The sequence below is a fragment of the Macaca thibetana genome, chromosome 9, assembly GCF_024542745.1.
Source record: "Macaca thibetana thibetana isolate TM-01 chromosome 9, ASM2454274v1, whole genome shotgun sequence".
NCBI classification, from domain to species: Eukaryota; Metazoa; Chordata; class Mammalia; order Primates; family Cercopithecidae; genus Macaca; species Macaca thibetana.
In genome coordinates, this window is record NC_065586.1 from 99218350 (window position 1) to 99245747 (window position 27398).

The 27398-nt window shown below is 39.6% G+C and overlaps 2 protein-coding genes across 17 annotated transcripts in view; both read right to left on the reverse strand.

The window, feature by feature from the left end:
* Nucleotides 1-27398, reverse strand: part of ARL3 (ADP ribosylation factor like GTPase 3) — a 537289-nt gene that overhangs the window by 426403 nt on the left and 83488 nt on the right. The window lies entirely within an intron of this gene.
* The window catches only part of NT5C2 (5'-nucleotidase, cytosolic II), a 183834-nt gene continuing 160320 nt past the window's right edge, over nucleotides 3885-27398 (reverse strand). For 8 of the 15 annotated variants that reach the window (XM_050804131.1, XM_050804129.1, XM_050804130.1 and 5 more), the window contains 16 exons: nucleotides 23039-23156; nucleotides 22155-22250; nucleotides 21807-21830; nucleotides 17370-17461; nucleotides 17180-17237; nucleotides 16077-16170; nucleotides 14769-14822; nucleotides 13171-13254; nucleotides 11806-11847; nucleotides 10224-10331; nucleotides 9852-9918; nucleotides 9024-9194; nucleotides 7435-7486; nucleotides 6814-6874; nucleotides 6490-6666; nucleotides 3885-5783 (listed from right to left, as the gene is read on the reverse strand). In XM_050804131.1, the coding sequence (XP_050660088.1) occupies nucleotides 5547-5783; nucleotides 6490-6666; nucleotides 6814-6874; nucleotides 7435-7486; nucleotides 9024-9194; nucleotides 9852-9918; nucleotides 10224-10331; nucleotides 11806-11847; nucleotides 13171-13254; nucleotides 14769-14822; nucleotides 16077-16170; nucleotides 17180-17237; nucleotides 17370-17461; nucleotides 21807-21830; nucleotides 22155-22250; nucleotides 23039-23156 (1535 nt within the window). In that variant the 3' untranslated portion in view covers nucleotides 3885-5546. Of the gene's footprint in view, nucleotides 5784-6489; nucleotides 6667-6813; nucleotides 6875-7434; nucleotides 7487-9023; nucleotides 9195-9851; nucleotides 9919-10223; nucleotides 10332-11805; nucleotides 11848-13170; nucleotides 13255-14768; nucleotides 14823-16076; nucleotides 16171-16885; nucleotides 16966-17179; nucleotides 17238-17369; nucleotides 17462-21806; nucleotides 21831-22154; nucleotides 22251-23038; nucleotides 23157-27398 lie in introns of those variants that run through there. The other 7 variants (XM_050804132.1, XM_050804137.1, XM_050804140.1 and 4 more) reach the window with 3 other exon arrangements.

The following is a 27398-nucleotide window of genomic DNA, read 5'->3' on the forward strand; positions in this document are numbered from 1 at the left end:
CCAGTCCCTGAAGAACATATGGTGGAGCTTCAGGGACCCTCTGTGATCCATTCCTAAACCACATCTTTTTGGAATCCCTTTTTTTCTCTCCACTCTTAGTCTCTATTTTACATTCCAAAGAGGATCGTGCTCTGATAATTTAGCCTCTTGACTGGTCCATTTATAGTCCCCACTGAATTTATTTAACTGTGGCATTTGCAGTCTTTTACTTACACTTGTCCTGTGGATGGAGACATTTCAGGGAAGAACTGCTGACAGAGTTGGCTCTGAGATGCTGCCTGACCTAACTTACCACTCCCATCTCCCCAGGCATCACCCAACTACCTGAATATAGCCCAGTGAAATGCCAGCTTCGGACCCTGCTTGCTTTCCTTAGAAGCAGGGCACAAAGGGGCAGCAGAGCTAGGGAAAGAAGTCACGGTAGCACATTCACTCCCAGCCTGCTGCCTTGGTTGGTTTTTCCTGTTTTACTCACTTGGTCTAGATGAGCCCTTAGCTCAAATCAGGAAATGCTCCAAGGAAAATGGAGGCAATTTTTCCTGCTGTCAAGATGAGATTTGCCTAAAATTCCCCCCTTGCATCCTCACAGTGTGCACATATCCGCTCATTTCTAAACTTCATTGTGATGTACCCCAGGGTTTCTATTGCACAAAAATTGTGCTCCCTAGAACCGTTTTTCAACTCAGCAATTCACGAGGAAACAAATATTGATCAGAGTCTTGTAGAGAAAGTGGTAAAAACTGACCTTTTTATAGCCTGGAGTTGATTTCTAGGAACTTATTTTATACTTTTTGAAGGTAATTTAATAAAGAGATGATTCTTTATTAAAGCCAAAAAGTTGAATTCTGTTAGATGGCTAATAAACTCTTTTGCTTTCTTTGTATGGTGGTTTTGTCATTTTCCCTCCAAGGGCCTCATATCTGTGCTATTTTCAAGCAGTCCCAGAACAAAGGGATGATTCTAGGGCTCTTTTCTCTGACTCTGCTGGCATGCTATCTCCCCTAGTGGATGACTGAGGACTGAGGGTGCCTGTTTCTAAGGGAGAATTAGTTGCCCGACTTCCCTGAAGTGCTTTTCCTGTCAGGGTATTAGTGACTGTGCAGTGTTCAAACAGGAGGCCAACACGTGACAGGAATTTTTAGATTGGGCCAGCTTTCCTACTGCAGTTCTCCGAAGTCACTGACTTGAGGTCAGGGGGTTGTTCAAAATACCCACACCCTCAGGTCAAAGATGACCTCTGGTGAGAACACCCTCTCAAAGACTGGACACTGAAGAAACATTTTTCAGTGTGGGGAAGGTTTGCTTGGCAAATCCTCTTTCCAAGTATCTCAAGAACTTGTGAGATGTGGAAGGACTGTTGCTGCCTTTCGTGGGAAAATGTGTGCTCAGCTGCTTGGTCTCCAATTTGTGTGGGAGGGTTTATCTCAGGCCTTGTCTACTCCCCTGGCCAGACATGGCTTTGGGAAGAGCTCTGTGGGAGACCAGAACATCTGGGGACGTATTTGTACCTAGTTATTTTGTGTAAAGAAACAAGGGGACCAGATCCAAAACTCGTCATTGTGTTTTAAATTGGAAAACAGATTCCTCAGCCTTACAGTAAACAGTCAGCAAGTTTGAGAGGAAATGTGTGTTCAATGGGGAGTACTTTTTTTGTGTTAAAGCTCTACAGAGAAACTTCTGTATATATTCTATTTTTGAGATCACACACCTTTGTTGGAACCAATCAGACTGTTGTGGCCTTGGGATGAAGACACTGTGTCTGAGGACAGGGAAAAATGGTTGAGAAATCCAGGGTAAAGAACAGAAGAGCTTTTTACTCATTCTATAAATGAACGTGCTGCCTGTTTAAAGGACTTGCTTTCTGCTGTTTCCAGATACCTAGCAGTGCGAGAACTGTGTGGTGTGCTGCATTCCTGTTAGGGGAGGTGCGTGACGGGCAGTGTGGGTTTCTGGAAGTCACCTGTTTCTGCTTTCTGGTTGCCTGTGCCTGTGGTCGTCCCTGCTCCTTGGCGGTAGTGCATGTTTTTCTTTTATCTTCAGGGTTGCTCTGGTGGCTCCATGGTAGAGATTTCATTCTCAGGGCCTCCCAAAAGTTGTGTATCATTTGAAATTGTTCCATTTGAGGAAAAACTTTAAGAAAAACTGAATTTCCTGATCACCACTAAAGATCGTCATGAGAAACATAAGTATCTGAGCCCTAAACTACTAAGCCCAGTGAGGAATTGGAGCATTAACTGTATGGCAATAGCTAGATCATAGTTACCATTTTTCCCACCATCAAAGAGAGATTAAATAGTTTCCATAACATGGAATGTGGATAAGGTTCCTACCCTAATACAGACTTAAATATGCAGTTGTTTGTCTCAGGCTATTTGTGGTGAATAAGCAGAGTATTTATTTTAAAATGACCAGGCAGCCTTGGAAAAATCGCTGGGCTTTAAAGTTGTTGACAAAGTATTTCTTAAGTAAATACATCTGATTTAGAAATACCTAAACATGGACAAAATACTTTTAGATCTGACATGCAACTGCATGTGGCTTTTTAAAGTGGTTTCTTAACAATGTTAACGTGACTTAAGGATTTGTAGTTCTATTAAAAACCACTTCTAAAAGTATCTTAGAAAGGATAGCTTGAAGGGTTTGCCTTATTTTAGGTCTCAGCAGAGGTATGCTTATAGCAAGAGAAGAATCTTAGGTCTAAGTAGAACACTAAACTTTCTTGGCTGTGACCAACTTTTCTGAAGTACACCATCAGAGTTTTCACTGCCTATCTTTGCAGAGATTAATGAATGTACTGGGCAATTCCTCTCCCCAAGGAAACCCAGCAGGGCCTGGGTCTGCTGTACCACTGACCAACTGCTGGGGACGCTAGGGTCCCTGTTAGTACATGCTGTAAGGTTGGAAGTTCAGTCTAGCACTCAAGAAGGGGTTGCCTGGTGTTCTACAATGCCTGTAAATAGTGTTTTCAAAATGCCTGGGAAAAAATTCTCAAAAGAGATGGCAGAATGGTCTTCTCATGGTGTAAAACGCCTCAGGTTTTTTTTTTTTAAAGGAAAAAACAACTATACCTTTTAAGTTCGGCTTCCTTAACTACTGGCAACAGAGAGAAACTCATAATTTGTTTTAAAAAGCCCAATTACAGCTGCCCTGCCTACCCATGGACCATTGACTTCCCAGCACACTCTTAAGAATAATATACAGAGAGGCACCATTTTGCTCCGGGTCTTATGGAATCCTAGAGCTCTTTAATCATACGTTTTGGTGGTCCTACGGAGAGCTGTGACTAGCAGTGGAGTTCTTGCTTATTCCAGCTGTGTGCTTTTCACTTTCTGATCTTTGGACCCAGAGAATCATTTGCCATGGAATCATCTGGCTAGTAAGACACTCTTATATGGATGCAATACAAAAAGTGGTAAATTAAAGGAAAGCAATCATGTGGTGCTTGCTCTAAAAGGGACAATATGTAAATGTACTGCTATAATAAAGTAGCTCTGTAGATGTAATAAGCTACTCAAAAATTATTTGGGTTTAAGAAAACTTAAGACTATGTTAAACTGGGCAACATCTCCATCTTGAATGAGAATAATTAGTAACTAGGATGACCACACATTCTCCTAACATGCGCAACAGTCTAATTGTTATTGCATTTCTGACCTGATTCTTTTAAAGGGGCATATATTCCCAATGGATACCATTTAGAATGTATGTTTCTTGGATGACTTAATCTGAAGCCATATATATCCAAAGTAGTGAGACAGTATATCCTTGACTAAGTTACCAGGCTGTGTTCCCTTATAAAATGATTTTTTTAAAAGCCTTACTTTACAGTCCTATTCCAAAAATCTTTCTGTGAAAAAATTGTGAGGCCTATGAAGCACCATGAATATAATCATGTTAGAATATAACAATTCTTAAATATATTTCCTTTAAAAGAAGAGAATATCAAACTGACGTCACTACACCAAATCTAAACCCACTTGAAGACCAACAGCTATTACAGTTGTGCTACAGAATAGGTCAAAGTCACCATTAGAAATATTACACTTTATTGAATTCTGGAGCAGCTAATCCACCCTCCCCTATTGACCAATGACAAGAATGGAAGCAAATATATGATGGTTAAAGTAAGAGTCTATAACCACTGTTTAAAATGTTGAAACAACTTTCACTGTACTGGTGACACAGTTTTAATACCCTAACATACACAGTAATAATTCATTCTTGTTTAAAACAAGAAGTGATTTCGACTTGGGATTGGGATTTTTATTTATTTTTTTGAGATGGAGTTTCGCTCTTGTTGCCCAGGCTGGAGTACAATGGTGTGATCTTGGCTCACCACAACCTCCACCTCCTGGGTTCGAGTGATTCTCCTGCCTCAGCCACCTGAGTAGCTGGGATTACAGGCATGCGCCACCATGCCCGGCTAATTTTGTATTTTTAGTAGACATGGGGTTTCTCCATGTTGGTCAGGCTGGTCTCAAACTCCCAACCTCGGGTGATCCACCCGCCTCGGCCTCCCGAAGTGCTGGGATTACAGGCGTGAGCCACTGCGCCCGGCCTCAACTTGGGATTCTGAAGTGAATTTATTCACGCTGATTGTGCCCTCTACTTTAGTAAGGTTCTGGCTTACAGAGCCCTCTTCCCATCCTCTGATGTTCAACTTTAATATACAGCAATCAACTCTAGAGGATAAAGAAATCTGGATTTGGGTAGCATGAGCCACAGCTATATAGCCCACACTAATGAATGTTCTGTAGTATAAAAAGGGAGTTCTTCTCTTTTCTGGGGGCTTGTTCCTTTGTCCGCTTGCAGCTAAATTCTTTCTATAGATTTAGCACAGATAAGAAAAAGATTGTTTTTGGATAACAAATAATAAGCATTTGTGCTATTAAACAAAAAACAAAAAAGGTAATAAGGATACTGTCTTTTCCCTCAAAATAGAGAGAATAAAGCAAGTAGAGAATACTTCTGTGCAAAGCCAGTGACAGAGAAGCAGCCTTGCCAGAGTCACTGAGGATGACTTAAAGGCTTATAAAAGGAAACTTGAAACCTTAACAGAGACTACATTTGATCATGGAAATAATACATTTCTCCACTGTTATACAATACCATGTAATGCACTGAAAAAGTTGGATCTTGGAGTAATAGCACAATTTGTAACATTACAGATCACCTCTTCCCACTCTGTTCCACTCTGAGACTCTTCTCCTTTTCCTCGTGTATCCAGATACACTGACATATGGATGATTTTTTAAAAAGTGTCACAAGCCACAATGGAGCCATATACATGCAGTTCAGCCTGATTTTACCCTTATTTTCTTCTAATACAGACTCCATTACAATTTTGGACCATCTGCAAAGAGTACAGATACACAAAACCAAAACAAGTATCTATGATAAGAATAAAATCTTCAGAAACTTTTCAGATGTACTTTCATGGAGCCCCCTCCCTCCCCACCCAGTAGAACCCTAACAGGGACATCGTTTGTTCCTGCGAGTCCTGCCAGGACTTGTTTAATGGGTGCTCAGGGTTTTGGTTTTCCTCCTTATTCTTCCTCCTCCTCCTCCTCTTCATCATCATCTTCATCATGGCAGTGTGTAATTTCCTGGGGGGCCAGTGGGAAGAGGTTGGGAGGTTTAATCTCACTAATTGACCGTGTCAGCTGGTGCCGCTTGTAGTCAGTGTCTTTGAAATCCACTGATGTGCGGTTCCGGGTGGCAAGAGGAGACTCCATCTCATTGATATCTACGTGTGTGTGCTCCACCGTTGATTCATGAGGCATCTAGACAGAAAAAAGCTAGAGGCTCAGAGAGCAGGCAGAACAAAGTAGCTACTGCCCAAATCCTAACCCCTCTCCTCTGTTATGTGGCCATGCAGTTACATCTATAATGGACCACAGGACAAGTCAATATAGACTTATCTTCATAGAACTACTTATAGTTGCCTGTCTTCCTCTCTCCCTGCCCCTCAAAATGGTGCCCATATTGTCTACTGCAGCCAGAAACTAGAAAAGATGGAGAGGACAGTTTATCTTCTACTTTACAGCAAAAACAAAATAGTCCTGAAACAGATCAGAATATAGGAACGTAAAAACCACGTTTTCTTTTTCTTGAGACAGGGTCTCTTGCTGTCACCAAGGTTGGAGTACAGTGGAGCAATCAAAGCCCACTGCAGCCTCGACTTCCTGGGCTCTATCAGTCCTCCCACATCAGCCTCCAAAGCGCTGGGGTTACAGGCATGAGCCGCCATGCCTGGCCCACATATAGCTTTTAATAGAGTAGACTTGAGAGAGTAAAGTTATACTCCGTAACTTCCAATATTGGTTCTACTTTCTCAAAGACCCCTTCTTATGCAACCATATAACCTGCCCCTGGGCTCTGTACATCAGAAAGAAATGTTCAAACTATCTCCTGTGCCATCTCACAAAGCTGGCTGCTGACCCTGGACTTAAGAGTACATCTTGGTTGTCAATTATAGCCTTAACTCACCAAGACATGGGCAGCCCTGAAGAGGTAGCTGAATGGGTAATACAGCAGGTTGATGAAAGATGCTGCATAGAGGTCAGCGTAACGCATCACTTGACTGGCAAAAAGGGTCTGCCGGGAGCCACTGCGAAACAGGCTTCCCATCATCCCATAGCACATGTCCATGTCATGAGTTACTTTCTAAAACAAAGAACAAGATTGATTCTTGGCTCATTCAACAAATATTTATTGAGCAGTAGTTGAATGCCAGTCTCTGTAAAAATCAGAAACGTGAAAAAATCATTTAAACTTATTTCCCAAGTTTTCTCCCAAATCCCATTTGGATACCTTAATACGTCTCTGGATGGAACTAATGTCTGGACGCTCATTGCTACTGCTGTCAAGGTGCCTAAAGATGAAAGAAAAACTTGGTGAAAATCTCTGGGAAGAGCTTTTTTTTTCTTTAAGACAATCTCACTCTGTCACTCAGGCTGGAGTGCAGGGGTGTGATTTTGGCTCACTGCAACCTCTGCCTCCCAGCTTCAAGCGATTCTCCTGCCTCAGTCACCCTAATAGTTAGCTGGAATTACAGGCATGTGCCACCACACTCAGCTAATTTTTGTATATCTGGTAGAGACGGGGTTTTGCCATGTTGGCCAGACTGGTCTCAAACTTCTGGCCTCAACTGACCTGCCTGCCTTGGCCTCCCAAAATGCTGGGATTACAGGCGTGAGCCACCGCGCCTGGCCTGGAAAGAACATTTTTTTTGAGATGGAGTTTCACTCTTGTCGCCAAGGCTGGAGTGCAATGGTGCAATCTCGGCTCACTGCAACCTCCACCTCCCCAGTTCAAGCGATTCTCCTGCCTCAGCCTCCCACATAGCTTGGATTACCGGCCGGGAAAGAACATTTTTTATACCTAAGTGATTCCTGAAGAAGTTTTTAGGAAAGAAATTTTTAGAAAACTTACTTGTAGAGTTCAGCCAAGAAAATATCCAAGCTCTGAAGTTCTTCGAAAAGTGCTAGTTAAGGTTTGGAAGGAAAAGGAAGATATTTGAAATAAATAAGCACCCAGTTCTTAACTGCTGCTAAAACTAAAAGGTTGCAGATGTGACTGAAAAGTATAACCTGGGACTAACATGCTCTAGGTGGAGTGTATAGTGACCTCCTCTTCCCCTCTTCAGGATAACCCACTGATACCCGCTTGAAGTCTGACAACAGATGAGCACCATCACCTTCTCTTTAACCGCCTTTCTTCCTGCTTAAAAACCATGACGACAACTTTCCCTTCCAGCTGCATGCTCATTCTGAGCTTGTAAAAGTACCAGAATTTACACCATCTCAGGTGTAGTCAGCTAAGCAAATGTTAACAGTCCCCTTTTCAGATGAAAGACTGAGAATTAGGTGACTTGTCCTGAGTCACAGGTCCAGGGCCAAATCAACTAGATTTCCAAAACTTCATAGGCAGAAAGTTGTAAATGTGAATGAAGGGCTAGCCAGAAAATCCCACTCATAGTACAGACAATAACAGCAACAGCCAGATCTATAGCGTGCTTCCTGTGTTGCAGCCTTTGTCAGCCTGGGTTCCTCGAGACAAGCCCTCCTTCATCTACTGTATATATAACACATTTTCTTCTATTTACCATCTTTAGGAGAATTGAGAAAAGTGTTACTCAAATAATTTTCTGTATTCAGCTGTTGGAAAGGTAAAATAACGATAATGGTAATAATTTTCTGTGTTTCAGATGAGGAGCCTTGGTTGAGAAAGGCTGTCATGTCTGTCTATCTTTATACACATATTGCCTCCGTTTTTCATCAACTTTAGGAGGTAGGTATTATCCCCATTTTTACATTTGAGGAAACTAACGCACAGGGTGTCTCATTAACTTGCCTAAGGACATGCAGATTTCAAGTTATACAGCCAGGGCTCCTACCCCAGGCAGGCTGAGTTTTCCGGAGTCACCTTCACCACGCTGCAGGTAATAAGCATCAAGGCTGGCTGGAGAACTTGTGTATCAAACACTTTTACAGAATTATATCCGTAACTTAATTCAGCATAGTGTATATACTGCATATACACAGTGTAGCTTAGTTCAAGAATACAATATGGCTTCATTCTCTAGATCTCAGAAAAGTCAATTAAAAATACCAGAGGTGATTAACATTCAGAGCCATCACTGCCCCAGAATCAGATATGGGCTGTTGGCAGAGAGACTGAGACTGCTAGGCATGGTTGGGGAAATATGGGACCACAGAGGAAATTTGAGCTCCAGTTCACAACTTAGTGTTACTGTAACACAACTCAAGACACCAACATTCTATACTTAACCTCGAAGAGAGTCAAGAAGGTTAAACAAGATAACTTCTCATATTTATTCAAATTCTGGAGTTCTGTGAAGTATGTGAATATTCTATGGGAAGGAAGTATCCAAATATCAAGGCCTACCTTTTGACCACCTCTGACTTCCTGAATACAAAGTAATGGTTTATCAAAGAGGACTTGATTTAAAGCTGGTCATTTAGATATAAATTGCATCAAAGATTTATGAAATGGCTTACAACTCTTGTCGGTCCAGACATGCAGCTCCTGTGCAAGTTCGGGAATCACCAAAAAAGTTCGCCACCCTTGCCGTTTCTTTGATTTTAAAATGTCCCCAAAAATGTGATCTCCAATATACAAAATGTCTTTTCCCTTGGCTCCCAGCAGATCACAGATCGTATCAGAAGAACCTGAAACAAGAGTGAACAATGAGAAAACTGTCTCTACATTAAAATCAGTCTTCCAATAGTATTCAACCATTAAATACTATGATTCATTTTATTCTTATAGTTGTATGAGGAACAGTCTAGGAAAAAAAAAAGACAAAAGACTCACCATTCTCTTCTTACTGCCTTCTAAGACAAGGCCTTCACTCCACTGTGCTGACCAGGCTCTTGATCACCAAATCCAAGAGCAACAAAACTATATCCTCAGCTTAACCTTGAAAAGAGCCACTGCCAATTTCATCACAAATCTGCCATTAAGCTGGCTTTATTCAACTGTTTATAACTTCAACATACTATGTACCTATAACCATGAAACTCCTTGAGAAACCCTTGAGAACATATTGAGAAGTACCCCCAAGTGATTCCAGGCACTGAGAAAAGCCTCCAATAGGATTTTTTAAAAAAGAAAACTGATCGTTTTAGTGAAAATCAGATTCATTAGGATATACTAACAACTGCTCAAACCCAGACTCCCATTGCATTAAGAGGTGACTATTTACCTTCAGTAGATGACATCTTAGACCACTAAAGAGTACATATGGCACTTTGCTGAGAGATCACCAAAGCTTTCACAGTGAGGTCTGAGCAAAGACATTAAATAAAGGGAAGTCTGTGACTTACCTCCTGAGTAGACGATACCATGCTGTAGGGGGCCTGTGTAGGTACCAATTTTCAGCTTGCCAGTTTTCTAAGTGAAGAATATGGATTTTGTAATACTTTATCATCCTATCACAATCCTCCCCTCACCCCACAACCCTCCCACCCCACCTCCGACTACCAGTGCTATTTGGCCAGACAGCCAAATGAATGGCACTTACTCTTTTCAATTAGTGGGTTTGTTTGGCTGCTTCAGTTAAGACCAAAACTCTTAATTTCAAAAGAGAGATATGGCTAATAAAAAAAAAATTCCTGTTTCCTTACGGAGAGTAAGAGTGCGGAAAGGAGAAACATTAAGGACAGTGTGCTAGCAGACAGATCATCCTCATGACTTACAGTATCCACTTGACGCAGTACTGTGCCTTCTCCAAAAAAGAGTGGTTTCCGTGCATCCACCAAGATCAGGTCAAAGTAGGACTGCCATGGTCGATGGGAGCTCCCAGGCTGGTGAAGGACAAACAGCAAAAGTTGAAACATCACTCCTTACTTTAAGGCATTACTATTTAACTCACTCAGATGCAAGGAATATAAAAATACTAAGTATAGCCAGAAGATCCCACTATTTTATTTTTCAAAAAGGTGTTGTGTCAGCCAGGCGTGGTGGCTCATGCCTGTAATCCCAACACTTTGGGAGGCCAAAGCGGGCGGGATCACAATGTCAGGAGATCAAGACCATCCTGGCCAACATGGTAAAAACCTGTCTCTACTAAAACTACAAAAATTAGCCGGGCGTGGTAGCAGGCGCCTGTAGTCCCAGATACTTGGGAGGCTGAGGCACGAGAATCGCCTGAACCCAGGAGAGGGAGGATGCAGTGAGCCGAGATTGTGCCACTGCACTCCAGCCTGGCAACAGAGCGAGACTCCACCTCAAAAAAAAAAAGTACTGTGTCTATGTATTATAAGCCATATCCTTTGGTAAGCAGACAAGGTATAAAGAATAAATAACTGTATTCTACACATTAAATTGTTTCATCTACTACTAAACTACAATAACTTATTTTACAGCACTTTAATATATGAAAGTGTGCTCAGCTGAAATTTGCTAAAAGGAGCTCAAAAGAGCTAGGAAGAGATGCAAATCAATACCCAAGGGACAGATTAAGAGACAGGTAGATCAGCATCAGAGCTCAAGTATACAAACTAACATGGAACTATTAGGAGATTTTACTGGTTACATTCTCAGAATGATGGCTCTAGGTATACACTGGGTTTTGGCTCATAGTGTAAGCTAATCACAATACTAATAATGAGTTATGCCCATTAAAATCATGACTATCCTGAAATGGAACCCTGGCATTAACCTTTTAAGACCAACCTGAAGGACACTGCACCCTGTGATTTCAGGTGTTCTCAAAACGAATTTGCTGATGTTTATTCACTAAAGTCTAGGACTAAAATTCTGTAAGTATGTGACTAAGTTGCAAGGAGTATTCCTTAAACCTAAGTGCAGCCCTTCTGCAGAAATGAAGACTTCTTTGCTAAATATCAAGGTTAAGTGCTGTCTTGGCAAAAACTTAGCAACAACTAATACAAAATCTAGAAGTTGTCAAGAATATACACACATTTTCTGTTTTAATCAAATATCTTCCACAACCTGAAAATTCCTTTCACTGCCACACAAACTTAATTCTGCATAGAACTTCTTGGGCATAAAATTATTCTGATCCCATCCTACTAAATATCACATGAATATCCCTTTTATTTCTGTCTACTAAGTATTCAAGTTGTGGACTCTAAATTAGCAATTTGATTTTAAATTCTACTAGCTCCTGGATTCTAATGTTAATGAAGATTAGACAATAGGCTTAAAAAGCAGGACTTTTCTGGGTGGGTTCTGACCAATTCTTTCCCCCTTAATATTCCAGAATGATTAAATGCATTCATTATTACTAAAGCAATGGTCTACTGAGTCACATACCTTGGGGCCATGTGGGAAGTCAAACAGGTAAGTCATAATTTTCTGGAAAAAAAAAAAAAAATTTACCATAAGGTCCATATACTACTTTTGCAAAAGGCATATAACCTAAAGAAATTACAAGCTCTTCACAAAACATGTCTTCTTCAACATAGGACTCACCACATTCTTGTTTCCTCTAAATGTTATGAAATCATGGCAGTGGAAGCCAGAAATTAATGCTTTACCATATACCAAAAAGAAAAAAAGGCTTCTGACATTCTCAGGGAGGATACATACTTCCTCTGGAAGATGTTTTTGAACACACATTTGGAGGTAAGGAGCATATGAGGTAGGGGTACAGAGAAAACTAATGACTCACACAGAAATAACCTATCACTTTGGCTTTGCTACTACCATCCCTAGACCAACTAAGTCAACAAACCAATGGTTTATATAAGACTATTTACTACAAATCACCAGGTGTCTAAATCAAGTTTATATGTACAGCAAATTGGGGGAAGTGGAACTTCTTGCTAGTACTATAAACTTGTGTCTCAGCAAAGTAAGATGAAGTTAAGGAATTAGATCAGTTTTTCCACATGCTTTAATCATGGGAAAAAATTGTTTTTAAGAGGTAGTAAATTTTGGGCTGGGCGCGGTGGCTCACGCCTGTAATCCCGCCACTATGGGAGGCCAAGGTGGGTGGATGACGAAGTCAGAAGTTCAAGACCAGCCTGTTCAAGATGGTAAAACCCCATCTCTACTAAAAATACAAAAAAAAATTAGCCGGGCGCAGTGGCAGGCACCTATTGTAATCCCAGCTACTTGGGAGGCTGAGGCAGGAGAATCACTTGAACCCAGAAGGCAGAGGTTGCAGTGAGCCGAGATCACACCACTGCGCCCCAGCCTGCGTGACAGAGTGAGACTCTGTCTCACAAAAAAAAAAAAAAAAAAAAAAAAGATGTAGTAAATTTTGATGGCTAAGAGCCCAAACATCTGTGCACCATCTATTGCTGCAGGTCTTCCAACAGCAGGGAAGTCATATATACACATCAATAAGGGATGCGACTGCTCAAGTTTATAGAAATGATGCTCCAAGGAGACACAAAAGCCATTTTAATCTTTACAAATGTTTTAAATAACCCCAAGATTAAAATTTTCAAGTAGCCAATCATAATCCGTGAAAATGGTTAAAATAAATTTCTAGAAAAATTTAAGAACCACTGTTATTATCCTGTATATTTTTGCCTTTTTACTCTTTGAAAATGAGAAGGCAAGAAACTACTTTCACTTAATAAACTTCTATCCTCCTCATTGTCTTCACAGTTCTTTAGGCCAAAATAATTCCACTGAATAAATAAACAAATATAAACATTAAGCACTTACATCTGTATATTTATAGTCACTGTTGGTAGCAAGAAATACTTTCCCTACTTCCTTCATCCGGCTCAGAAGCAAAGGCAGTTTTCCCTGAAATGTAATTGGATAATGAGTGAAACATAAACACATTTTTATCTTTATACTTTGGAGTTGTCATATACTGGATTTCTGTCCACAATAGGAATGGGGGAACCTTTTAAGGGTTAGCTGATTTCGGAATTTTGCACTTAAAATCCCACATTATCACTACAAATGAATAAAGTGTTAACATATGTAGTATACACAGTGTATATAACAGATTTACATGTAAAATTATACACATATTTATCAGGGTTATATGGCTGTTAACAACATACATCTACCTTCCTCATGATGTCTGCCTCAGGAAAGAGTTTAAATTAACTTAAATTAACTTGAGATTTCTTGAAGTATGTGAGGTATGTTAGAGATCAGGAGAAGCTGACTTAACATGCTCTACATAGAGAGTATCAGATAATGGCTTTCAGTGTGTATACTATGGTTTTATAAAACACCTTGCAGAATGAAATGACATGTGCAGATGCTACCTAGAAATACCCACACCCATGTGCGCTTAAATGAGGAAATTCTAACCCCTCACGTGCCTGGAAAGAAAAATACCTTTTCCTTCTCTCATAGCAAATAGATTCATTCCTTCACTCAAATTCTCCCGGACCCTCCCCATTCAGTGTTCTTTCTTGAAATAAGGGAGGTGGGTGAAAATAGGAGGCACAAAAACTGAAAACAAGAAATCTTTACCACAGTACTTTGAGAAAATACTGTATTCTGCTACTTTTACTCTGTAGGAAAAGAAAGAAGTATGTCATCTTGGGGCACTATGTGTGTTTAATTTTTATTCTAAAACAGTTCTAGACTTATAGAAAAGCTGTGAAAAGTAGAGTTCCCATATATTCTTCCTCCAGTTTCCCTTAATATTAACATCTTACATAACCACAGTACAATTATCAAAAGTATGAAATTAACATTGGTACAATACTATTAACCACAAATTTTTAAAAAATTTTATCAGGTTTCCCAATATTGCCTTTTAAGGTATTTTAAAGCTTTCCTTATTACTCTCTGTAATAAGGCATTTTAAATAACGGTAACATATATGCACATTTTTGAGATGATCTAGTGTAGTAGTTATAATCTGGGTATGACTCAGCTTTACTACTTACTAACGTGTGACCTTTGGCAAGTTATTTAATCCCTCTATTTCTCAGTTATCTATAAAACAGAGGTAACAATAATACCTAACTCAGGGTCATACAGAAGATTAAGTGGCATAATGCATGTAATCACTTAGCATGGTGATGTGTATACAGTAAACCTCTAACTGCTATTATAATTGAAGCTAAATGGACAAATGAAATACTGAGTCTTCTTGCCTATCAAGAAATGGAAAAACTATACTAAGACCTATGCTCTAGCTGAATATTCTTGGTGATTATATCTGGCACATACTATACCAAGACAAAGAAATCTCTTCCTTTGTCCATTTCATTATAAATCAGCTTGTTATTCATTTCCCTAATAGGTAAAATGAGCTATTATGCAGATCTATTTTCCCCTATATTACTTACATCTTTGACTACATACTTCTCAAGATTTTCAACTGTCTTTTCCTTAAGGGAGCCCTAGGGGAAGGAAAAAAAAGGCATTAAGAAAAGAACAAAATCAGTTTTTAACATGTAGTTTATAAGAAAAATGGTGTTTACTAATCAACCCAAATTCTTTCTTTTTTTGAGACAAGGTCACCCTATTGCCCATGCTAGAGTGCAGTGGTGTAATCTCGGCTCACTGCAGCCTCAACCTCCCCAGGCTTAGGTGATCCTCCCACTTCAGCCTCCCAAGTAGCTGGGACCACAGGTCCACACCAACACACCTGGCTAATTTTCTGTATTTTTTGTAGAGACAGGGTTTTGTCATGTTGCCCAGGCTAGTCTTGAACTCCTGAGCTCAAGCAATCCACCTGCCTCGGCATCACAAAGTGCTGAGATTACAGGCATGAGCCATCATGTCCAGCCCCAAATGCATTTCTTAAGGATTTATCAAAATAGAAAAGTGACAAACTAGAGAAGGCCAGAAAAAAGTAGCAGGTATGATTTGCTGCAACCCTGCCTCTAAAATTTGTCTTCAAAATATAAAACAGTTTCAAGTTTGAAATTAAAAGGCATTTCATATTTTATTCAATAGTTTATAATAAATGTAAATTTAATATTAATTAATGTTTGTAGTCAGGTGGGAGGTATCTGGACAAAAAAAAATGGACCACTGTCATCCACAAAGGATATGTTAAATATAATGTAATACACTAAAACCTCTTCTACGTTTGAGAAATGCAAACTAAAATAAAATCCAGAAGCCAAACACCATCGCTGAGGAAAGATCAATATTACCTCCAAGACCAAAGACAAGAACATATGTATTCTACAGAGCTATCACTAGGGGGCAAATCCATTTTGTCTTTTTTTTTTTTTTTTTTTTTTTTTTTTTTTGAGACGGAGTCTCGCTCTGTCGCCCAGGCTGGAGTGCAGTGGCTGGATCTCAGCTCACTGCAAGCTCCGCCTCCCGGGTTCACGCCATTCTCCTACCTCAGCCTCCCGAGTAGCTGGGACCACAGGCGCCTGCCAACTCGCCGGCTAGTTTCTTTGCATTTTTTAGTAGAGACGGGGTTTCACTGTGTTAGCCAGGATGGTCTCGATCTCCTGACCTTGTGATCCGCCCGTCTCGGCCTCCCAAAGTGCTGGGATTACAGGCTTGAGCCACCGCGCCCGGCCATTTTGTCTTTTTTTAAAAAAAGGAAATATTCTGCTCCATTTGGAAAGTTAATGCCAGGCCATAAAACACATGCCAGAAAGCGAGCAGGTGAAGAAGCAGCTTCTAGGTACCTTGTAATGAACCCAGTCAACAGCATCTCTTACATCCTGGAACATACTCCGGTAGGACATGAAGAGGTCCCCATCTTTAAATCCTGTTTCACAACTACAGAAAGATAAAAAGAACATGACAGGGGATCCAAAACAGGGCAATAAAATATATGTCAAAAATTTCCCAGGGGACCCAAAGGTTCCGTATCACATGGGTAAAGGCTGTGGCTAATGAGGAAAATAATTACTCCCTAATGAAAGTCCACTTTGACCACCAGAAATGGCTATAGTGTTCAACGGAATACAATAATTGTGAACAAATACAAAGTGATGGAAGAATATATTGAATGTAAGCTAAAAGGCCAAAGTTCAAAAAATATCAGGTTTATTTATCACGTTTTAGAAACAGGTTGAAGAAACATTTAAAACTTAAAATTGGTCATTTAGGTTCTTTCCACCCTGACTTTTCTGACACTGTCCCTAAGTACAAAGGTACTGTCCATTTTTTATTTAGCTCAGTGACTCAGCTTTCCACCAAATTTAGTGTCTTCAAGTAGATAAAGCCCAAAGAGGATATGAAGTTAGCCAACTCTGGCTAAACTTTCAGTATTGGCTATATAATTCTCCCTAAAGGAAGAGGATAACTTGTTTAAGACTTATGCAAAATTTTACTTCTGGTAAGATACACAGTATTTATTCCTTAATCAAATCTTGCCGGGCCTGGAAATGAAATTAAATTACCATCCCTGAATGGCTCCTGGGTAGCTGCTGTGAAATGAGTTGGGGGGTTTTAGTGTAATTCTGCTTGGACAGATAATCATCACACAAACCTCCCACTCAGTTGTCACAATTAGCACCTCTGCTGGCCGTCTTCATTCCCAGGAGAAGCCAATCAGAAGTGGTGGCTGCAGCACACTGGCAAGGAGAGGGGCCGTGTGGGAGGTGAGAGCCTGCATGGAGCTGCTGGTGCTGTCCCATCTCTCAGGCTGGCAATGTGGCATCTCTCACTAGCACTAAATTCACTTTAGAAAAGCAGAAAAGACCTACAATGGCCAGTTCTCTAAAACCCTGTGCATTAATTTAAAAAATCAATTGGAAAAAAAAAAATTATAGTATGTACATACCTGGTATATCTGGGACAATTAGTAAAAAAATCTACTAGGCAGGCCAACAGGTAGGTCTCTGAAAAATGAAGAACAGATACTCATAAGCTATAATGAAGTAATTCAAACTTATTTCATTATCTCCCTTGAACAGAGACTAATGGTCACAGAAGGGAAAGCATCAGTATAAACAAGCATAGAATGAATCTACCTGGTAGGTTGAATAGTGTGTTCAGAATGTAAAATCTTTCAGTATCATCTCGCTGGATAAATTTATTTGGATACTGTTCTCTGGTTTCTGGTCTGAAAGAAAAATTTAAAAATTAAATGATTTTTAAAATAACATTATAATAATTGGGAAACAGCATTATTCAAAAATTAACTCAAATATTTTGATGGCTATGTGCAAGACAGGATTCCGAATATTAAGCATGGGTAGCTATGAAGATGAATGAGTTCAGGTTCCAGCTCTTTTTCAATTTTATTTTATTTTATTTTTAAGACAGAGTCTTGCTATTTTAAGTCCAGGCTGGACTTAAACTCCTGAAGATTGCTCAAGCAGTCTTCCCACCTCAGCCTCCCAAGTAGCTGGGATTACAGGTGTGATGTCCAGCTTAGGTTCCAGCTCTTAAGAGAGTTGTCAGTGTGGTAGGTGAGATAGGTCACATACACATATAATTATACGGTAAAAAATCACAACTACCACAAGAGAAGTGCAAAAATTTATGAGAAAACCAAAGAAGGGAACACCATTTCAACTTAAGGGGTAGAGAGAGGCAAATGTGAGGACTAAGGAGAGGAAAATCTAGGAAGGATTCATGCACGTGCTGGCATATGACCTGGGCCTTAAAGGCCAGGTGGACCAGTTGTGAAACTAGTCCAGTTTGGGTAGAGAAAGGGGAGCAGAGAAAAATTAAGCTAGAAAGATGGGTTGAGGCAGATTAAACTACTGTTCCTACACCATTTAGGGGCAAGAGGGTACTACTGACAGTTTTAAAGCAGAGGGATAATCCCATCGGGGCTGAGTTGTAAAACAAAATTAAATTAGTGGCTGTTTTAGGATAAACCGGGGGAAAGACAATGTGATGCACTCCAACAATGGCCACAAATTCTTCCTGTCTCTTTGTGATGCAATTTTGTGGCTCCTCCCATTAGAACTCAGTCTATTTCTCTATCCTTGAATACAGGCTTGTATAGCAGGAAATGAGATCCAAGCATAGAAAAACATTTGTGTATTGAAGTTAATCTCTCTTGCAGCACTTGGAACCACGGTCTACTACGTGCATGAGAGTGAGATAGTCTACTGGAGGACAGAAAGCTACATGTAGAAATGAAGCACTTGGCCAATAGCCTGCGAATGCCAGACATGTGCACGAAGCCATTCTAGATTAGATGCTAGGTTACCCAGCAGCTAACCACAGACATGTGAAAGAGCATGGAGAGATCAGCTGTGCAACGCAGAATCGCCCAGTTGAGTCCTAGAATTTTTTTTTTTTTTTGAGACAGTCTTACCCTGTCGGTCAGGCTGGAGTGCAGTGGCATGATCTCAGCTCACTCATATATTCAAGAGAGATTACCAAGGTAAAGTAAGACCCAGCAAACTGAGTAGATTTGGCTGGGGGGACATTAAGAGTCAAAGATGATGATGTCCATGCTAAAGTGTCTCTAAGAGGTGGTTGGTACGATGAACAGAAATATGAAAACCGAATAATAACAAGGGATGTAAGAGTAGTTCTATTTTGGTGATACTAAGCTTGAAGTAAACAGATTTTTATCAGGCAACTAGAAACAAAGGTCAAGAACTTAAAACAGAGATTCAGACTTGAGAGATAACTGAGATCATCTACGTACAGATACTAGATGGAATCATGAAGAGTATTAGAGGAGATGAAGCCACTTAGTGTGCAGGGAAGGAAGAGGAGACAGAACAGAACCATGAAGAAAATTCAGGGTTTAAAAGAAAAAAAGCCAGTGAAGCAGAATTTGTTAAAGATGCAGAAACACTTCTAGAAGAAAACATTTCAGAGAAACTCAAAGGGAAAAATACTAAAATATAAAAAGGCACAATTCTGACAGTGAATACATGGAGATTAACAATCTAAATAAAGGAAATCAAATTTAAAGTTCACACGCAGAGTGACCTGGATAAATTCCTGCTTGGGTTTCTTAACTACAAATGGCATAAACTCCAGTTAGACATACAAAAATCACATTAGCTCCCTGTCTTAAGTCACTCTTCTGAGATGAGAGCTCCCAATAATGAATAACTTTGTAGAGTATCTCATTTTCTAGCTTTCCAGGATTTTCTTTAATAAAAGTAAGGTGGAAAGTAACAGTAAAAATATATCTTCTTCAGTCAGGTTTAATAAGCTGACACTGTCTCCTTAGATACAATATACTTCCCTATTCCCTCCATCATTAAAGAAAAATTCCTTTACATAAAGATGGTTAACAGTTATTTATTAGGCAGTTAGAACCCAAATTGATTTATAAATATAGTTAGCAATTACATTGTAAACATCACACTAGTATATATTTAAAATAAAAATCAATTTGGGGGAGGAAATGTATCATACAAGAAGAAATGCTACACTTGGAATGGGAAGAAAATAGTTATAGCACAGATTACTACTAACTTTCTGTGACCCACAGAATAAAGATTTATCAAAATATAAGGTCCTAACTTATGAGCAAAGCCCGAAGGAGCCCTTCTTTTCCAGCCCTGTCTACCATTGTAAGAGCTTCAATAACTATTTCTTTCTTTTCCTCTATCTTCAGTCTCTTTTTTTATGGGAATTTTAATTTTATAAATTTTTTTTTTGGGGGGGGATAGGGTCTTGCTCTGTTGCACAGGCTGGAGTACAGTGGCATGAACACAGCTCACTGCAGCCTCAACCTCCTGGGCTCAAGCAATCCTCCTGCCTCAGTCTCCCATATAGCTGGGACCACAGGCATGCGCCACCATACCCAGCTACTTTTTGATATTTGTAGAGACAGGGTTTTACTTTATTGTCCAGGCTGGTCTGGAACTCCTAGGCTCAAGCAGTCTTCTTTCCTTGTCCTCCCAAAGTGCTGAGATTACAGGCATAAGCCACTGTGCAATTATGCCTGTTTTTCTGTTTAACTCTAAAGACTGCACAGTGCTAAGTGCTATTTGAATGATTCTGCACTCACTCATAAATGACTTATTTTTTAAACTAATTATTAAATGCATTAGCAAAAGAGCTATGTGGAAACCTTATTGGCTTATTTAGGGGAATAGAGGAAGTCTGTTGATCTTGAGTTAGTAAATGTGATCGTAGTACTAATTTATCCAACTGCTTCTCTTTTCTTCTCTGCCTACCCCTCCCTCATAATACAAAAATTCCTTTTTAGATATAATAGAACCCTGGTTCATCTTGAGATTCTGAGTTATGATGACAGTATCTGTGTATGAAATAGCTTAAGTTACTAGTACAACCTGTAATTACTTCATATTCTAAATCCTGTTTCCTGATATTTTCATGGATCCTGAACAAACTCCGTCATAAAAACAGTGAAGGAAATGTGCATTTAATCACTGGCCTGCTCAGATGTGTCAAGATGGGTGTTTACTTCACACTGTTCTCATGTATACATGGAAATCTCTGAGCCTGTGTAATGTCAGTAATGCCAACTAAAGAGTCTTATATCAGATGCTTCAATTCTAAGGGGCATCCTGTGACCTCAAATCTATAGGAAGCTCTGGTACTATTTCAGTTGGTTTGTGCCTCTTATCACAAAAAAAGATATTGTCTTTTTAAACATTTCAATGTAGCCTGGTGTTTTTCCTATTCTGCCATCAAGAATGAATAGTAAATGGAAACATTACATGAGAGACTGACACACATCCTATTCTGGTTTTACGAGCTATTGTTCTGACCTTAATACAATGTCAATAGTAAATAAGGTAGCATAACAGTAGAGGAAATGTATAACTGTAAAGTTATAGCTACAGAAGTTGTCAAATTGTGGCATTATGATTTTTTAAAGAAAATATCGGCACATTTCACACCAAAAAATAGTAGATATTAAATTTCATCTGCTGTTTACTAGGGTAAAAAGTTCAAATTAGTGACAATAGTGGAAATATTTTTATTTTGAAAATAAAGCTTATCCTGCCAGGCGCGGTGGCTCACGCCTGTAATCCCAGCACTTTGGGAGGCCGAGGCAGGTGGATCGCCTGAGGTTGGGAGTTCGAGACCAGCCTGACCAACATGGAGAAACCCCATCTCTACTAAAAATACAAAATTAGCCAGGCGTGGTAGCACATGCCTATAATCCCAGCTACTAGGGAGGCTGAGGCAGGAGAATTGCTTGAACCTGGGAGGCAGAGGTTGTGGTGAGCTGAGATCGTGCCATTGCACTCCAGCCTGGGCAACAAGAGTGAAACTCCATCTCAAAAAAAAAAAAAAAAAAAAAAAAAAGATAAAGCTTATCCTTGTTTGTTTTAAATATTATTACCACATATTCATTTTAACCTTATGTTTAAATTTTTTTTAATGACCCAATCAAATGTCAGGATTCAAAATTTAGATTCATTAGAATCTAAAAAACATACTGGCTATTAAAAATCTCTTATTTAAATTGCTGTAGTTTAAAAATTTTCAAAGTATTTTTATATACATACCTCTTTTGAACAGCTACCTGAGAACTGTATTAGAAAGAAGAAAATAAAAATCTTAGAATTTCAAATAAGTCAAAACTACTAAAGTTCTTCTGGGCAAGTTTCAAGATTAGTTTTGTTATATGCTGTACAATTGGAAGGCACTTAATTTAAACAAAATGTAATTGCTAACTATATGTCAGTTTGGGTTCCAACTGCCTAATAAATGACTGTTAACTAACCTTATGTAAGGGAATTTGCTCTTTAATGATGAAAAGTAATAGGGAAATATATTACATCTGGGGAGATGATGTCATCTTCACATTGTTTGACTGTAACATTAGAAAGAGGCTAAAGGTTCTTTGTACTCACCCCCTTATAAAGTTAAATCCATGTGCACAGACCAAGAGGTTTCCATAGGCATCGACTTTCAAAAGATTTCCATATAGTGTATCAAAGACAAGTCCCCTATGTGAAAATGAAGACATTATTGATAATGCAAAGTAATACAGGCAATAATTTTATTTAGTATTATTTAATCATCATGAACCAACCTCATCTAATTCAAGCTTTGTACCAACTCAAGTATGTCCTAATATAGCTAAAATGAGTAAAATCTTAAAAACTAATTCTAAAGCAACTAAAAAATATTGACTCTGTCCAGAGAGATAATCATAATTGTTTTCTGTAAGGAATAAGTGCTTAATCAAACAAGATATAAACAAAATTCCTCTTACTATACAACTGGTACCATTCTAAAACATAGTCTTTTTTCTTGGACAACTGAGAAGGCTTATATCTTCCTCCATTAGATGCTGTATGTGGGATATATATGATAGCATCTCAAGTAAACATCATTTTCTTAATCTTAAAGATTCCCTATCAAATCCAGAAATGGAAACTGCCAAGTTTCTATCATGTTAAGTGTATTAGAGAAACACATACCTATTTGCCAGCAGCCCCGAATAGCACCACCTGTCATTACTACCCGTCAGTTTTAGTAATCTCCTTTTTCACCCATAAGTGGGTCTTCCTCAGTTGCAATAAAATGAGCTTAATTCAGGAACACCAAGATATGGTGTATATGGAAAGTTCATGGTAATTTTAGAATCAACATCAACCAACCAAAAAAACAACAAAGAATTATTCAATGTTTTTTGGGGGTTTTTTGTTGTTGCTGTTAAGGATGAATTTGGAATGTCTAATTTGAGGGGTAAGGAAAGTAGTCTTAATCCAAAAATATCTTTAAAAATTACCTGGTAGGGAATGTAGAATCATAAGCAAAGCTGAGCAACTCCTGGGGATAGCCAATAGAAACTAATCTCTCCACAGTAAGCTCAAAACCAAGGGACTCATACTCCGGGGACTTGTACACTGCACAAAGAGGAGGTTTTCATTAGTTACCAGAAAGAACAGCCAATTAAAACAGAATGAAAATGAATGAATTTCTGCTCTTTCCCAATTCTTCCCCCCGCCTAATTCTGCCATTTTTCTTTTTCCCCCTCAAACTCCATGTTCTGCACTGCCCCAAGTAATTAGAGAACTCAATTGTTAGTCTGTGGAAATAGGTCATATTATATAGCAGGAGCACAGCAACAAGCTGAATTATCAAATTATTCAGTAAAGTTCCTTCATTCTCAGGAAACCTATTCCAAACATTTTTTCCCTTTATTCTTTCATTCCCACGGTTTAAAAAAAATGAGTATGCATAGCTGTGATATTAATCGTGAGAATAAAAGTACACAGAAAACTAAGGGAGGTCTATATATGTTGAAAGCTTCGGTGTTGTGCATAATTGTTGCAGAAATCCTTCAAAATGAACTTTTATTTTTTTTATTTATTTATTTTTTTTTGAGACGGAGTCTCGCTCTGTCACCCAGGCTGGAGTGCAGTGGCTGGATCTCAGCTCACTGCAAGCTCCGCCTCCCGGGTTCACGCCATTCTCCGGCCTCAGCCTCCCGAGTAGCTGGGACTACAGGCGCCTGCCACCTCGCCCGGCTAAGTTTTTGTATTTTTAGTAGAGACGGGGTTTCACTGTGTTAGCCAGGATGGTCTCGATCTCCTGACCTCGTGATCCGCCCGTCTCGGCCTCCCAAAGTGCTGGGATTACAGGCTTGAGCCACCGCGCCCGGCCCAAAATGAACTTTTAAAATAATTTATTTTTGGAATTCCTGTTTGGCTTGGGTAGTTGCTTTATACGCCTTCTCCAATCAACATATTTGTTCCACTTGTTAGATTGTTTTCTTGTCAGCTCTAACAATGTATGCCATCAAAATTGTATTTTGCACGTTATTATTGTAAACCAACCATAAAAAGATGTTTGTGACAATTAGGGAAAGCTAAATATGAACTGGAGTTAGATACTGAAGAATTGGTCAGGCATGGTGGCTCATGCCTGTAGTTCCAGCACTTTGGGAAGCCGAGGTGGGCAGATCACTTGAGGTGAAGAGTTTGAGACCAGCCTGGCCAACATGGTGAAACTCCATCTCTACTAAAAATACAAAAAATTAGCCGGGTGTGGTGGTGCCTGCCTGTTGTTCCAGCTAGGGGGCTGAGGTGGGAGAATCGCTTGAACCTGAGAGGCAGAGGTTGCAGTGAGCTGAGATCATGCCACTGCACTCCAGCCTGGGTGACAGAGCGAGACTCTGTCTCCAAAAAAAAAAAAAGCCAGTGTGTACATAAAACTAAATCTCTCCCTATCTGCGAAAGGAGCACTACTGAGTTTCTTACAGGTCAAATAACAGGGATTTCAGGCAATTGGGGGGTTCTCTCTACTACTGTATAAGTCTGAAATTTTCCATAATGAAAAAACTTTTTAGAGTTACTACTGAAATTCAAGCATAAAAAAATGTTGCAGCCAGGTACGGTGGCTCACGCCTGTAATCCTACCACTTTGGGAGCCCGAGGCGGGCGGATCACTTGAGGTCAGGAGTTCCAGACCAGCCTGGCCAACATGGTGAAACCCCATCTCTACTAAAAACACACAAATTCGCTGAGCGTGGTGGCAGGCACCTGTAATTCCCAGCTACTCAGGAGGCTGAGGCAGGAGAATCGCTTGAACCCAGGAGGCACAGGTTGCAGGGAGCCGAGATTGTGCCACTGCATTCCAGACTGGGTGAAAGAGTGAGACTCTGTCTCAAAAACAACAAAAAAGAAAATGTTGCTCCTTTAAATAGGTTTCTTCCAAATGAAATATTTAGGTAAGCATCCTTCCATCAGTCTCCAGGAGTGAGTAAGCCATATTAAAAATAACAACTAAAAAGACCTGCCAGTTTCCTAAATGCCAAATGAGGCAAAAATATTCATCCTATTCTTGTAATCTCATAATAATGCAATTATTATTATATTATTACAGTTCTTCCATCTACTATTAACATCTTTAGCTTGACCGGGCGCGGTGGCTCAAGCCTGTAATCCCAGCACTTTGGGAGGCCGAGACGGGCGGATCACGAGGTCAGGAGATCGAGACCATCCTGGCTAACACAATGAAACCCCGTCTCCACTAAAAATACAAAAAAATTAGCCGGGCGAGGTGGCGGCGCCTGTAGTCCCAGCTACTCGGGAGGCTGAGGCAGGGGAATGGCGGGAACCCGGGAGGCAGAGCTTGCAGTGAGCCGAGATCGCGCCACTGCACTCCAGCCTGGGCGACAGAGCGAGACTCCGCCTCAAAAAAAAAAAAAAAAAAAAAAAAAAAAAAAAAAAAAAAAAAAAAAACATCTTTAGCTTATGGTACAAACTGATTTTTCATTGCAATTAGTCTACCTGTCCAAGTTGGTGCTAATACTTTAATGAGTGTGATTCAACTTTCCCTTCCCAAAAACAATCCTTTAGAATATTTCTGGAAATATATAACAGTAATACTAGTTGCCTCCTAGGAAGGGAACTGAGTGGCCTTTAACAGACAGAGAAGGAGACTGTCATGTACCTCCTGTACCTTTAAAACTTATAACATATTAATGTACATCTATTTTTAAAATTAAACTGAAGTTTTTAAAAAGCAAGCTGGGCTTTCAAAATCCTTTAATAAATATTTGTCAGATTTGAAACCCAGAAGCCTAAAATTTTTAAGGTCTTTTGAGTCTCATCTCATCAGAACAATGCCAAAAGAAAAAAAAATTTTTTTCTTTTCTTTTGTTGTTACAAGGGTAATAATAATTTAATGCCAACGCTAACCCTAGCTAACATTGTTTTTCTTTTTCTTTTTCTTTTTTTTTTTCTGAGTCAGAGTCTCACTCCATTGTCCAGGCTGGAGTGCAGTGGCCGTGATCTCGGCTAACTGCAACCTCTGCCTCCCAGATTCAAGCGATTCTCGTGACTCAGCTTCCCAAGTAGCTGGGATTACAGGTGCCCGCCATAATACCTGGCTAATTTTTGTATTTTTAGTTGAGACGGGGGTTTCACCTTGTTGGCCAGGCTGGTCTCCAACTCCTGACAAGTGATCCACCCGCCTCAGCCTCCCAAAGTGCTGCAATTACAGGCTGAGCCACCACGCCCAGCCATGGCTAATATTTTCAAAACTGGCTATATTACCTTCTTCCCCTTAAATCCTGCCTCATCCTCTCCCATCCCCCTAAAAAAAACTTGTTGAAGACTTAAGTGTGGAATTCCTAAATCTATATGATGTAAAAAATCATATGTGGTTAAAAAAATAAAGTGCTATATACATACACTAGCAGAGTAAGAGCTGGTGTATCATAAAACCAAAGCCATGGCATCTACTGTTGTAAATTTGAGTTATGTTAAAAGTATAACCACTCTCACCTTACCCTCCTCAATGCCCCATGCTCCTACCCCAGTTGCAAGTAAATCTCATTTTAGTACAATCTCCATAAAATGAAAATTATTTCTCAATCCTAACCTAGGCCCCATTTATCTCAAACTGTATTTAATGAAATAAAATTCCAGTATAGCTAAGTAATTTGGGTAATCTACTGACATTTATTCTTATAGGATGTGGTCCATATAAAATGTTTTCAATTGTTAATTTTTCAGAAGGACAATCTTCTGGATATGCCTTAAGAGTGGGAGACAAAAAACAAACCTTAATTACTCCCACCCACACTCACCCTTAAATCAGCAATTTTCTCCAGCTAGATAATCAGGTAATTATAGAGCAATGCAGTAACCAGTGAGTAAAACCTATGTGTATGAGACAATTTGGATTTGAAACTCAAATTAATGTATTCAGAATTTTCAGTGAAAAACAATACAGGGGAGAAAAAAGTCTCAAATCCCCATTTTGACAGCACAAATCCTAGAATAGCAGAAAATAAAAACACTATACATGCCACATTATATTTATTTGCAGGGCAGAATTTGCCAAGTGTTCAACCGAAGTGACTTTCTAGAAATTCCACGTACGGAAATACTTTAAATTTCCCTTTTCTCAATGAGCTCAGAGTACTTCCTAAAAATATATCTTCACCATTTGCTGACATGAAGTTATATAGCAAGTACAAACATCAGCTGAAGCCAAAATTTAGGTCTCTTTGAGTCTCATCCAAAAGCTCTTTGTAAGGCCAGGAGTGGTGACTCACGCCTGTAATCCCAGCACTTTGGGAGGCTGAGGCGGGCGGATCACTTGAGGTCAGGAGATTGAGACCACCCTGGCCAATA